The following is a 13,222-nucleotide window of genomic DNA, read 5'->3' as shown; positions in this document are numbered from 1 at the left end:
GGTAAGATTTAAGTCAACGACTAATAAATATTGTTCGATTTGACCCATTATATATCACTGTTGATCTCACAATTTTAAAACGCGTATATTTCGTTTCAGGGACGTGAATCTCACCAAATAGTATCATCAAAATTATTATTTGAGACAAAGAAGCCGACAAGTAAGTCAGTCGAAATCTGGTGAGTTCAACCCAGCTTCGAATCAAAAATCGAAACACCAACAAAGAATTATTAAAAAAAAAAAAAAAAAAAAAAAAAAAAACGGAGGAAAAGAACAGCGAAAGCTTCAGACTTCGAGTGTTCAATGCTGACTTCTTTTTATATATATTTTCCATTCGTTATTTGGCGCTTCCTTCAGCCGCCCTTCCCTGCGCGAACCCCATTTGGGCTTACCACTTGGGCGATTCTTTATAATTTCAGCTATTTACGCATTCGATTCTTCCCAATCCCACAACCCCCACCCAAATCCCCAAACCCCCTGCAATTTTCATGGTCTTTCTCACTTGTTTGCGTCTTCTCTAAGTCAATCCTCCATTGGGCTCTCAATTCCCGCCTCCAATGGCCTCCCACCACCAGTTTTCTGCCGTTAAGGTCTTACCCTTCATCCATCTCTCTTTTAATTCACCTCTCGCCACTCAATTCCACTGTTTTTTGGGCATATCTCAAGTGGGTTGTTGCATTTGTAGGGCGCCAAAGTGCTCATGGTTGGAGCGGGGGGAATCGGCTGCGAGCTTCTCAAGACTCTGGCTCTCTCCGGGTTTCAGGACATTCATATTGTAATTATTTTTTGGAAGTTCTTTGTTGAGAATCACTGTTTTTTTGCGTTTTGTTTTGTTTCTGCTTAGAAATTTCAACTTCGGTGATGATTTGTATTGCCACTTTGGTGGGTTAGGGTTTAAATGGTTTAATATGATTGGGTATCTCTTTTGGCTGAGTGAAGTTTGTGGGTAGAGTAGACTTTGTTCTTAGTCTTCTTCATCCTTGTCTTTTGTTTTGCTCGTAGCATGCCCAACCAGTACTGTTTTGTAGTTATCCGTGTAAGGTTTTCCATGGAACTATCTTTTGCAGGATAAGAATTGTTGGCATTTTCGTAATTTCGTTTTGACCCTCTTCCCAAAAGATAAAGGGGCATGAAAAGAAGAAATTCCTATACTTCTAGAAGCATTATACTTAAAATTCGTTTGGTGTTATGCCTCTTTATAGCTAAGTTTTTTGATCCAACAGTTGAGAGCTACTTCTTTTGGAAAGAACTAAAATCTTTGAGATATTTCTCCGTTTCTCGTAGACTAATCTTCATTGGTGAAGATTCTTGAGATATTGTTCACATGTAAATGCATAAAATTTTCCCATTCCAGACTCATTCGGCAACTTGGACCATCGATCGGTTCTGTGCCTTTCTTTCTACTGCTCATATTAGCCTAAGTTCTCCAGGGAAGATACCTAGGAGTAGTCGACCATGATTTCATAGATGGTGTTTGATAGTGCTCGACCGAGAAAAACAAGTGAAAGAGGCATCTTCCATTCATATCGATTTAGGTTTTTCCGTTTATGAGGAATAGGTGGCGGTGGCACCTAGCATGTACTTATATGTATGATATTTGTATCCTAATAGTGATGGNTTTACTATTCTTAATAAATGTTCGTCATTTTTTTTTTTTTTTTTTTTTTTTTTTTTTTTTTTTTTTTTTTTTTTTTTTTTTTTGTTGATACTGTACTAGTGAAAATTTAGTTTGGAATCTCTACTGATTGCATTTTTCTTTAAATTTAAAGGACTGATATATATTATATTGTTTTTAACTTACATTGAAATTGTTGAAGGTCACTTTAAGATGTTCAGAACAACAATATTGATGTGAACGACGGTGTTCATCGGCTGTGGATTTGCCTTAGGCGTGACTTTTTTTCCCACTAGACTCGTGTGTTGCTTAATACTTAGTTGCAGATTGACTTATCAAAAGAAATTCTAACTTGCAGATTGACATGGACACCATAGAAGTGAGCAACTTAAACCGACAGTTTTTATTCCGAAAATCCCATGTAGGGCTATCAAAGGCTAAGGTAAGGGATTTTCATTTTTCATCTCATGGTGGCAATGCAGTTCTGTTCTTGAACTTCTTACAGATGCTTAATTTTTTTATGCTAGGTTGCTCGGGATGCTGTCCTAAGATTCAGACCTCACGTCAGCATTACCTCATATCATGCAAATGTCAAGAATCAAGAATTTAATGTAGATTTCTTTAAACAATTTAATGTTGTTTTGAATGGACTCGATAACTTAGATGCAAGGCGACATGTGAATCGTTTGTGCTTGGCAGCTGATGTTCCTCTAGTCGAAAGTGGAACCACTGGATTCCTTGGACAGGTGATCTATTTTCTCAAATATACACGACAGCGCTTTATGTTTTGAATGTTTATGCATATGAAACCTATGACATCAATTTTTTGTACTTTTTAGTCTCTCCTTGGAAACATTGGCACAACAATGTTTAGTGAGGTAAAAAGAGTGAAACCGGTTTCTAATGAAGTACTTATTTTTTGTGCTTGCTTTTTCAAATGATATTTTGTAATGCATCTGCCGTGCTATTCCTTGAACTATATATGATATCGAGTCTAAATGCTCATCAATATTCGTTCTATTTAATGTTCAAAGAAACTAATGGGATTTGGTAAATTTGTGGAAATTATGTTGGTGATTATTTTACATGGATCTTCAAAGAGAGATTTGTGGCAGTTCTTCCTTTTATATTCCAAAGTGAGCACTAGGTGATTAAAAATTGGAACGGTGAGATCCCACGTCGGTTGGAGAGGGGAACAAAACATTCCTTATAAAGATATAGAAACTTCTCCTTAACAGACATGATTTAAAACCTTGAGGCGAAGCCCAGAAGGAAAAGCCCAAAAAGGACAATATCTGCTAGCGATGAGCTCGGGCTGTTACAAATGGTATTAGAGCTAAACATCGGGCGGTGTGCTAGCGAGGATGCTGGGCTCCCAAGGGGAGTGGATTGTAAGATCCCATGTCGGTTGGAGAGGGGAACAAAACATTCTAAGGATGTGGAAACCTCTCCCTAACAGACACATTTTAAAACCTTGAGGGGAAGCCCGAAAGGGAAAGCCCAAAAAGGACAATATTTGCTAGCGGTGGGCTTGGGCTTGGGCAGTTACAAATGGTATTAGAGTTATAGACAGGGGCGATGTGCCAGCGAGGACGTTCTCCAAGGGGGGTGGATTGTTAGATTCCACGTCGGTTGGAGAGGGGAACAAAACACTCCTTATAAAGATGTGAAAATCTTTTCTTAACAGACACGTTTTAAAACCTTGAGGGGAAGCCCGGAAGAGGAAGTACAAAGAGAACAATATCTGCTAGCAGTTGGCCTAAGCTGTTACAGGAACACGGACGTCTACAAGTCTGTGACTCTGATTTATGGAAACTATGAAGGTTTGAGCAGAATCTTTGAAGACGATAATTGTGAGATTAGTTGACTTGGATAAATGGCCAAACTGCTAATGGTTATATATATGTGTATGTAGAGAGTCCTGAGTACAAATTCATGAGGCCTTTTTGCACTCATTCCCAGTCTATATGACTTGAGTACTACTCTAACCTTAATTTCTCCTTCATCACTATTAGCTAATTGTTAATATGTGCTTGGTCAGGGTGTTTTTCCTCTGCTTGAACTATTTAATTTCAACTTTGGCCCAGGTCACAGTCCATGTCAAGGGAAGAACAGAATGCTACGAGTGCCAGCCGAAACCGGCCCCAAAAACATATCCTGTCTGTACTATTACTAGTACTCCGTCAAAGGTACTAACCAGGCTTAAGATTTCTATTGTTGTTTCTTCAGTAATTTTCTCAGAGTCCTTACATTATCCATTTATTTTCTTCCTTACATTATCCACTTATTTTCTTTCATGCTCTTGTGGTTAAAATGTTTATTACATCTGATCAAGTTGGTAGACAAGTTTTTTTTTACCCTCAATAATACATCTGAATAGCATTTTCTTCTGTAATTTCTTGGATTGAGTTTTATATTGTTTGCCTCGTGCTTTATTCTCACTTCCAATTGCATTGCCTTTATTGATAATGAGTTCTAGAGACTCGAGAGAACTAATATAATGGTTGAGATACTTAGATGTAATTATTACTAATCGATATTAACACGGTCGCATCTTTTTATAAGTCAGCCACCTCTGCAACTAATTAATGATAATACGAATATACAACTAAGAAATCCTAATCATAGCAGTAGCAACTGCTTATATAACCTTGAACCAACTCATTTACTATTCTCAATAATGGGCAGTTCTATATTTAAAGAATGTATGATCATAAGTTCATAACTCGGCTCATTTTTGTGGCCCATCTCACAGAGACATGATTTGTGAGGGTATATATATTTTCCCCAGGTTGTGTAGCTGGTCCTGCTTTTGTTATTTTGTGGTTTAATATGGTTGTGAACTTTGCAGTTTGTTCACTGCATCGTTTGGGCAAAAGATCTACTTTTTGCGAAGTTATTTGGAGATAAGAATCAAGAAAACGATCTAAACGTACGTTCAAGTGATTCTGCAAGTTCATCAAATCATGCTGAAGATATATTTGAACTTTACAAAGACGAAACCATTGAGCAGTATGGAAGAAGAGTGTTTGATCATGTTTTTGGGTACAATATCGAAGTAGCCTTATCTAACGACGATACATGGAAAAATCGCAATAAACCGAGGCCTATTTATAGTAGGGATATCCTGCCTGATGAACCAACTAAACAGAACGGAAACTCAGACAAAAACTGTGCCACTGACGATCAAAGTTCGTTTTCTGCCATGACATCTCTAGGCATGAAAAATCCCCAGGAGATATGGAGTCTTATGGAAAATTCCAGAATCTTCATCGAGGCTATTAAGCTTTTTTTCACTAAAAGGGAAAAGGTTTGGTTTTGACTTCTCATTTTATGATTAAAACCTTAAGATTTCTTGATGTTCTTGTAGCAGCAAGTCTTGGGTTTGTGGACTTTCTAAATGGGTGTGCTATACAGGATGTTGGGAACTTGACTTTTGATAAAGATGATCAGTTAGCTGTGGAGTTTGTAACTGCTGCTGCCAATATTAGAGCTGAATCTTTTGGTATTCCAATGCATAGCCTTTTTGAATCTAAAGGTATTGCTGGTAACATTGTGCATGCTGTTGCAACAACCAATGCTATTATTGCTGGGTTGATTGTGATCGAGGCAATTAAGGTGCTGCAAAACGATGCAAACAATTATCGGTACGTGGAGTTTCTTCATATTGCTATGGGATTCCATTTCTGTTCTGTTTTGATCTTAGTTATTGTGGTTTACAGATGTTCTATAGCTGCTCTGGAATATTGTTATGTGGTTTATTATTTCTGTGCTTGTGCATCATTTTACTGAGTATTATTATTTTGTTTGTGGTACGTTATTTCTGTGTTAGTATTGTTTTTGTGAGATCCCACATTGGTTGGTGAGGAGAACGAAACATTCTTTATAAGGGTGTGGAAACCTCTCCCTTGCAGACGCGTTTTAAAACCTCGAGGGGAAGTTCGAAAGGGAAAGTGCAAAGAGGACAATATCTGCTAGCAGTGAGCTTGGGCTGTTACAAGTGGTGCCAAAGCAAGCATCGGGCAGTGTGCCAGCGAGGGTGCTGAGCCCCGAAGGGGGGTGGACCAGCGAGGACATAGGGCCCCAAAGGGGAGTGGATTGTGAGATCCCGCATCGATTGGAGAGAGGAACGAGTGCTAGCAAGGATGTTGGCCCCAAAGGGGGGTGGATTGTGAGATCCCACCTCGGCTGGGAAGGAGAACAAAACATTCTTTATAAGGGTGTGAAAACCTCTCCCTAGTTAGCTGATGCATTTTAAAACCTTGAGGTATTAGAGCCCAAGGAGGACAATATCTACTAGCGGTGGGCTTGGGCTATTACAAATGGTATTAGAGCTAAACATCGGGCAGTGTGCCAGCGAGGGCGCTGAGCGCCGAAGGGAGGTGGACTAGTGAGGACGCTAGGCCCTAAAGGGAGAGGATTGTGAGATCCCACATCGATTGGAGAGAGGAAAGAGTGCCAGCAAGGATGTTGGACCTCGAAGGGGGATGAATTGTAAGATCCCACATCAATTGGAGAGGGGAACAAGTGTCAGCGAGGACGTGGTTAGAGAGGAGAACGAAGCATTCTTTATAAGGGTGTGGTAATCTCTCCCTAGCATACGCGTTTTAAAACCTTGAGGGTGTGGAAACCTCTCCCTAGCAGAAACATTTTAAAACCTTGAGGGGAAGCCCGAAAGAGAAAGTCCAAAGAGGACAATATCGGCTAGCGGGGTGGGTTTGGGTGGTTACAGTTTTACCTTTGTGACAAACCCATCTATGTTCTAATTGAAACGACATTTGAAAATGCTGGTGATACCTTGAGAAAAGCAAGAAAGATGCGCATGTATTAAACTTGTTGCCTGTCTTCTTGTTCTCTTGAATCTTATCTTAACTTGAATGCGCATGTAGGATGACGTATTGTCTCGAACATCCTTCGAGGAAGATGCTTCTTATGCCAGTGGAACCTTTTGAACCTAATAAATCCTGCTACGTTTGCTCCGAGGTACTTTCAATGATTCTCATTCTCGAGTGTTTTGTCGGGTTATGTTGTGGAATTCCATTGCAGATTTATACTTCACTTGCACATATTATGATGAAAACAGACACCACTATCACTCGAGATAAATACGCATAAAGCAAAGCTGCGAGATTTTGTCGAGAAGATAGTCAAGGTGAAGCTTGGGATGAACTTTCCGCTTATTATGCATGGATCGGCCCTTCTTTATGAAGTTGGCGATGATCTCGATGAAGACATGGTGGCAAATTACGCTGCTAACCTTGAGAAGGTGTGATTTTCTTGTTAAATGCATTAATCATTGGTCTTTTCCCCATGAAAATTTAGTCTTTTCTCACGTGTTTCAGGTACTGTCGGAGTTCCCTTCTCCAGTCGTTAGCGGGACAATATTGTCGGTTGAGGATCTTCAACAAGAGCTTAGCTGCAGTATAAACATCAAACATAGGTATTTCAACTTGCTCATTTTTGCACTTGGCATATGATGTTTTCATATGTGAGATCCCTCATCGGTTGGAGAGAAGAATGAAGCATTCCTTAAAAGGGTGTGGAAACCTCTTCCTAGCATACGTGTTTTAAAACCGTGAGGTTGACGACAATACTTAATGAGCCAAAACAGACAATATTTGTTAGCGGTGGGTTTGGGTTGTTACAAATGGTATCAGAGCCAGACACCGAACGGTGTGCCAATGAGGACGTGGACCTCGGATCCCACGGCAATTGGAGAGGAGAATGAAGCATTCCTTATAAGGGTGTGGAAACCTCTCTTAGGTAGACGCGTTTTAAAACTATTAGGCTAACAACAATACATAACGAGCCAAAGCGGACAATATTTGCTAGCGGTGGGTGTGGGTTGTTACATCATATTTTTCTTATATTTGAAAGTCAAACTGAACAGGTAGCTCCATAGAAAATGATTGATCTCTGTTTCCTTAATAAAGATAATATCTTGTTTACGCTCCTGTTGTTTTTTCGAGGAATTGGATTGGAGCTAATAGTTTCAAATACAATGTTCTCGTCCATTAAAAAAGTGTAGATTTCTATCTTTGTACTCGTAAGTTCGAGTTACTTTTACAAGAATCAGAAATAATCTGTGCAGAGATGAATTTGATGAGGAGAAGGAACCAGATGGTATGGTTCTATCTGGATGGCATCAAACTTCCCTGGAAAAGGGTGATAGCAGCAAGACTTTGGGCAATGGAGAAAGCATTTCAACACCCTCTGCTACAGAGGCCGATAAGAACGAAGACTCAGACATTGTTGCGTCGGGAAGGAAACGAAAACTAGACGAGGCACCTTCTTCAGCTGTCGATATATCAAGTTCGGCTAATGAAGCTAATAGCTTGAAGAAACTTGAAGAGCTTGACGACGACGACGACGACGACCTTGTCATGCTTGATGATGGGGATTCAGCTATGAACAAGAAGAAAAGATTGCAATAATTGCTCCTTGGATTTAACGGAGTGCTAACCTAATTTTGTTATGTTAGGGGAGAAATGGTGATTCATAATTTTTCTTTAGATCTTAATGTGTAGTCTTTTTGGAGTTAGGAGCATCAATTGTTCTATCCTTGTCCCACATCGAGATCAGATGTAGCAAACTAGCAGAATATTATATTTCCAAGCCTCACATCCAGAAGATAGCGTGATTGTAACACTAAACAGAAGTCTCAACGTTTTGGAAACTTATACTATATGATGACAGTAAACAATTAAATATATTTAAAACACTTATTTAGTTGGCCAGCCTAACCCACTGGTAAATGATGAGTAATATTAAAAGTAATCCTAGAAATAAAGTTTGGAAGAATCTAAACATCTCTAACCTTGAATTTCAAAGCAGGTGATTAAACAGCTGATAATGTAGAACCTAAAATACTACCTGCAGAGCATAATGGAGGGAAGCCACCTCCTGTTTAGCTGCAATTGCTTCCCTGTTACAAATTGTGTTCCTCAGACTGACGACGATATGTAATAGATCAAAACGAATAATATTTGTTAACAATGAGCTTAGGCTGTTACATATGGTATCAGAGCCAAACATGGTTGATCTACTGACGAAGACACTGAACCCTTAAGGCCACATCGGTTGAAGAAAAGAATAAAACATTCCTGGTAACGGTATAAAAACCTTTCCCTAATAAATGAAACACATTTTAAAACTTTGAGACAGGCAACGGTACATAATGGGTCAAAGCTATCCGCTAGTGATGAGCTCAGATGTACCAACCCATTCGCCACATGATGGATCCTGCCAGGTACACTTGGAAATTTAAAACAATTGCACCACAGAAAATTGCAAGGAAAATGATTTCCAGGGAAATCTATTGAAATATCTGGACCAATGAGTTGAGGTTACACAATTTAAAACACTTCCCTGGAAATTTTTCAAGGTACACATAATGAAGATCATACATCCATAGACAGTATTGAAGAAGTGATCTTATGAATAATATTCTTAACCTATTAAGGTAATGCAAAGAAACCATAAACCATAGGATCTACGATTGGCGGGCAATTTTAATCACTGATTAACATATAATGGTTATGTCAAAAGCACTAAACTCCGTCATAAGAGAGCTATTGCCCCCTCCCTTAACATGAGACCCCTACGTTAACATGAACAATGAAGGGAGAGGGAAGGATCTGTTTCTTCTAAAAGATGAACCTAGACTAGATATGCTTTGCATTTGCTTATTTATTCTGTGTTACTCAGTCCAAGAGGCCAAAACTTGCAGTCACAAACCATTCTCTCTTGTGAGTATCTAGAATTATCAGTCCCATCTTAATGATTCAAGGGCTTGTTGATGGATAACTTTATCCCCAGCTGCTAACACATTAAAACCTGAAATAAAGAACAGTTTAGTTTTATGTAAAACGAGCACATTTTATAAAGTTTACATGAAAGTGTACATTACTTGTTGCAGGGGAATTAGGCAAGGCTTCCCAATAAAGTTCCTCTCCTTTCCAATCGGTTATCACACCACCAGCCCCTTTGATTATGGGTATTAGAGAGAGAAAATCATACGGCTGAAAGAATCAAAAGCTATCTTGATTAGATCATCATATACTAGGCAATTCAATGCATAAACTGGCCATATAAATAGTGCATGAGCTCGATTTGTAAGAGTGTTCCACATGGACTTTGTTTTTTCTCGACTATTGGCCACGTGAATTAAAACGATGATCATGTATGAGTAAGCCATGCATATGGCAGCCTAACAAATTACCTTGAGCCCAGATTCAATCACAAGATCTACAAAGCCAGATGCTAAAAGGGCATACGCATAGCAGTCACAACCATACAGGGGAACTTTTACCTGCACAACAATGTCAATTGTGAATATAAGATCGAACTTGCTCAAGATCTCTTTTAGATTGATGGGCTAGAGGAAAAACAATAAGATATATATCCATAAAGAATAAAGTGAAAACTGCTCAGAGTCTATTCTATTAACTTTCTTCATCTGGTGTGCATCCCAGTGGGTTAATTAAGCCAGGGAGATATGCTGTCCTAACAATCATGTGCATATTCTCGTTTCTTCCGAGCTACCAAGACCGACCTGGCTGAGGGTGATCGGCAAGTTGTCTTCACTTTAACATAGAGCTACCGTTTGAAGTTTGGATAACAAAGTTAGAGTGGCCGCTTGTGGACACCACTCACCTCAGGAGGAGCACTGCTGTAAAGAGAGTAGGTTTGCACCACCATTGGCCCAAAAAAGCTATGCGTTAGCTACACGCACAACCAATCTATATTGCTTCCACAGCCACAAACCAGCGCGTAAGAGAGCGTGGGGAGTCTGATTTGCTTTTTGTTGCCTGGGTTTGTCTCGGGTTATGTTTTTTGCTGTTTTGTGTATTTGATTTCACCAAAGCCTAATCGGGTGAGAAGATATTTGGAGAATAGCACTCCTTTCCTAGGTTCAGTTTTGTTTTTCTAAGAGTTTTGGTTATGTTTTTGCCTCAGTTCTGCTTTTGCTTGTCTGAGGTTAACTGTCCGTTGGTGTGTTCCTAATGGATGAGATGATGCCTATGGTGATATCCAATGTGGCTCCTCTCACCTCGAAGAACACAGAACATAAGTTAAATGGTAAAATTACTACAATTAGAGTCATACAAATTGATTTTGTTTACGAAGCATTGATATGGATGGTCATATAACCCTTAATCCCCCGAAAGATAACACAAAGAAGAAGACTTAGTATTACAATACTAGCAAACTCATGGTGTGTAATCAAGTTGCACTTTGCATTGCATCTCATCCAAGTGAACTGTTGCTACAATCTCATAGATCCAAGACATAATGTAACAATCCAAGCCCACCACTAGCAGATATTGTCTTCTTTGGGCTTTCCCAAAATGCGTCTACTAAGGAGAGGTTTCTACACTCTTATAAGGAATGTTTTGTTCCCCTCTCCAACCGATGTGGGATCTCACACGTAAACTGCATTTCACTCCCTTGGAGGTGGTAGAACTTTCTAAGGTGGTAAAACTTTCTATCAATTCCAAAATCAGTGGTTCTTTCTAACCATGTGCACCAAATAAAACATCAAGTGAACTTCCGATGCTTTTATCAGAAAATGGGAAAATACATCTTTTATCTTGGTATCAAACACCATGAGAAATATTGAGAATATTTAAGTATTTTCGTTATCATGCATACCTTGTTCCTCACACGAGCAAATGCCTCATCCGCTTCTCCACTAAATAGATGAGGGCTTGTCGTATATCTACATAGACAAGAGGGTTCATAAGAAACAACCAAACGAAACCAAAATAAGAAGGGCGAAAAAGCTTTTAGCACATACACCCAAGAATAGAAGGCGAAAAATAGACCCATCAACTTATGGAGTCTAGATTTTGATTCCCAAGCTTTACCTCCCTTCTCTTATTCCATGAACTCCTAGATTTAATTTCAATTTTGGTCAATTTAGTCTTACCCATTCAAGTCTTATCCTAAACTATTTAAAAAGAAGGAAAGGATTCTCTACCCTGCCTCCAATATCTGCACAGATCCCAAAACATTAAAGAAACATACAAATAATGCGAATACAATTGAGGATACTATTGCTCACCATGCGTAATATAGCAATAACCTGAACTTTGAAACTAAGAGAAGAAAACACCATAAAAGAGAAAACATACAAATAGGCCTGTGATATGTCTGAACAAGATCTTGTAGATACATTTTGTCCATTCAATGCAGTTCTCCTCCCACTTATTCCTATCCATCTTTCTCTCAGAACAGGCTGATCGATGATGCCCAGAATCTGAAGATCAACACCATCTTATCATTAATATAGCAGATAAAGGTAGAACATTGGGGATACATTTTTAGATATTTTCATCTCCATTTCTCCATTTATAACTTCACAACTGCATCACTATGTTTCCTTTCTATTTGATTCAAAATTGTTTGGATTTGAAACCAATGTCAGGGCTTTTTTGAACAATAGAACAAACTACACACTTAAATAAGGAGGAAATATAATGATGCAATAAGAGAGGAAGAGTGTGGTTGATTGTCCTTACTGGTTTCCCTCTATATAACAATGCAATCAGAGTGCCAAATAGGGGTTTTCCTGAAACATCCGATGATCAATAAACAACTAAATCAGATAAGGAAGAAGGAACACCCGGAAAGTACCAGTAATAAAACTCTTTGTGCCATCTATTGGATCTAAAACCCAAACAAAATCAGCTGAATTCTCTTTGCATCTCCATCCTTTTTCCTCACCATATCTGCAGTCACGACATATATATATAAGGAAATGACACACCATAGATCGACATCATCATTTCTAGACTTAAACAAAGAGTTTCACAAGGGATTGAAATTTTAGGTCGATATTAGCCTCGTGCACGATTTGGCAATCGTTTCTGAGTGCCAACGAGAAAAGTTGGAAAAAACTAACATAGCATGAGAAGGAAAGTTCTCCATTAAAACTGAAACCATAGATTCCTCCGCTGCTTGATCAGCCACAGTCACAGGACCTGCATTGATTCAGAAAGCAGCCCCAAAACCAGACCTTTGTTATTAGGTACACAGCACTACGGAAAAAGGCCTTCTAACTAGTTGTGAACCATGAAAAGTGAAAAAGTATATAAGAAAATGCCTGATTTTGTTGTACATACGAATGTCTAGATATTGAATTTCCGGGCAAAAAATATGCCTAGCAACCTACACTTTACCAATTAGGGAGGCTTTTCATAATCTTCTTTGAAGATGGTATGGGAAGAAATGTCTTATCTTCTCCTCGTTTCTCTTTTTTCTTCATAGAATTATACCATCTAAAAGAAGAATCAATGACTAGAGATAGAAAAATTGAAGAAAAAAAAAAATCAAGTACCATCCCTTTTTCTCTTATTTTCATTGACATCTATTTGCATGCAGAAACTGATAATATAAACACATTAAAAAACACATCACTTTGTTTTTCTCCCGAAAGCAATTGAACCATCTTCGAAACTCCCAGCATTTTCACCTCCTAATCAACAACCTTCTCTCTTAATCTTATCATCTGTTAAAAAATTTCACCTTGGCATTTCATCAAACACTTCATTACCCATTAACACTACCAGCACATTACACCCAAAACAAAAAAAAAAAAAAAAA

General features: G+C 38.7%; 2 protein-coding genes across 4 annotated transcripts in view; one reads left to right on the top strand and one right to left on the bottom strand.

The window, feature by feature from the left end:
• The first annotated feature begins 338 nt into the window (after nucleotides 1-338).
• LOC111484206 (SUMO-activating enzyme subunit 2-like) lies at nucleotides 339-8,333 on the top strand. Of its 3 annotated transcripts, none has more exons than XM_023130708.1 (11): nucleotides 339-590; nucleotides 686-775; nucleotides 1,974-2,057; nucleotides 2,143-2,361; nucleotides 3,703-3,804; nucleotides 4,467-4,925; nucleotides 5,033-5,262; nucleotides 6,505-6,598; nucleotides 6,699-6,881; nucleotides 6,958-7,055; nucleotides 7,707-8,333. In XM_023130708.1, the coding sequence occupies exons 1-11, from the start codon at nucleotides 558-560 to the stop codon at nucleotides 8,047-8,049; spliced, it is 1,935 nt and encodes a 644-aa protein (XP_022986476.1). In that variant the 5' UTR covers nucleotides 339-557; the 3' UTR covers nucleotides 8,050-8,333. The 3 variants fall into 3 exon arrangements, with proteins under 3 accessions (XP_022986476.1, XP_022986478.1, XP_022986477.1); XM_023130710.1 differs by lacking the exon at nucleotides 339-590 and adding an exon at nucleotides 1,818-1,889 and having other exon boundaries at nucleotides 691-775; XM_023130709.1 differs by lacking the exon at nucleotides 339-590 and having other exon boundaries at nucleotides 691-775; nucleotides 1,818-2,057.
• A 667-nt stretch (nucleotides 8,334-9,000) lies between these two features.
• The window catches only part of LOC111484263 (bifunctional phosphatase IMPL2, chloroplastic), a 5,334-nt gene continuing 1,112 nt past the window's right edge, over nucleotides 9,001-13,222 (bottom strand). The window contains exons 2-9 of the mRNA XM_023130792.1: nucleotides 12,522-12,600; nucleotides 12,254-12,348; nucleotides 12,139-12,188; nucleotides 11,752-11,876; nucleotides 11,270-11,336; nucleotides 9,837-9,926; nucleotides 9,525-9,636; nucleotides 9,001-9,451 (exon numbers count right to left, since the gene is read on the bottom strand). Of these exons, the coding sequence (XP_022986560.1) occupies nucleotides 9,381-9,451; nucleotides 9,525-9,636; nucleotides 9,837-9,926; nucleotides 11,270-11,336; nucleotides 11,752-11,876; nucleotides 12,139-12,188; nucleotides 12,254-12,348; nucleotides 12,522-12,600 (689 nt within the window). The 3' untranslated portion in view covers nucleotides 9,001-9,380. The remainder of the gene's footprint in view (nucleotides 9,452-9,524; nucleotides 9,637-9,836; nucleotides 9,927-11,269; nucleotides 11,337-11,751; nucleotides 11,877-12,138; nucleotides 12,189-12,253; nucleotides 12,349-12,521; nucleotides 12,601-13,222) is intronic.

This window comes from Cucurbita maxima, unplaced genomic scaffold (assembly GCF_002738345.1).
Source record: "Cucurbita maxima cultivar Rimu unplaced genomic scaffold, Cmax_1.0 Cma_Scf00009, whole genome shotgun sequence".
NCBI classification, from domain to species: Eukaryota; Viridiplantae; Streptophyta; class Magnoliopsida; order Cucurbitales; family Cucurbitaceae; genus Cucurbita; species Cucurbita maxima.
Note: the sequence above shows the minus strand (reverse complement) of the source record. Positions and strands in the feature narration are given on the sequence as shown.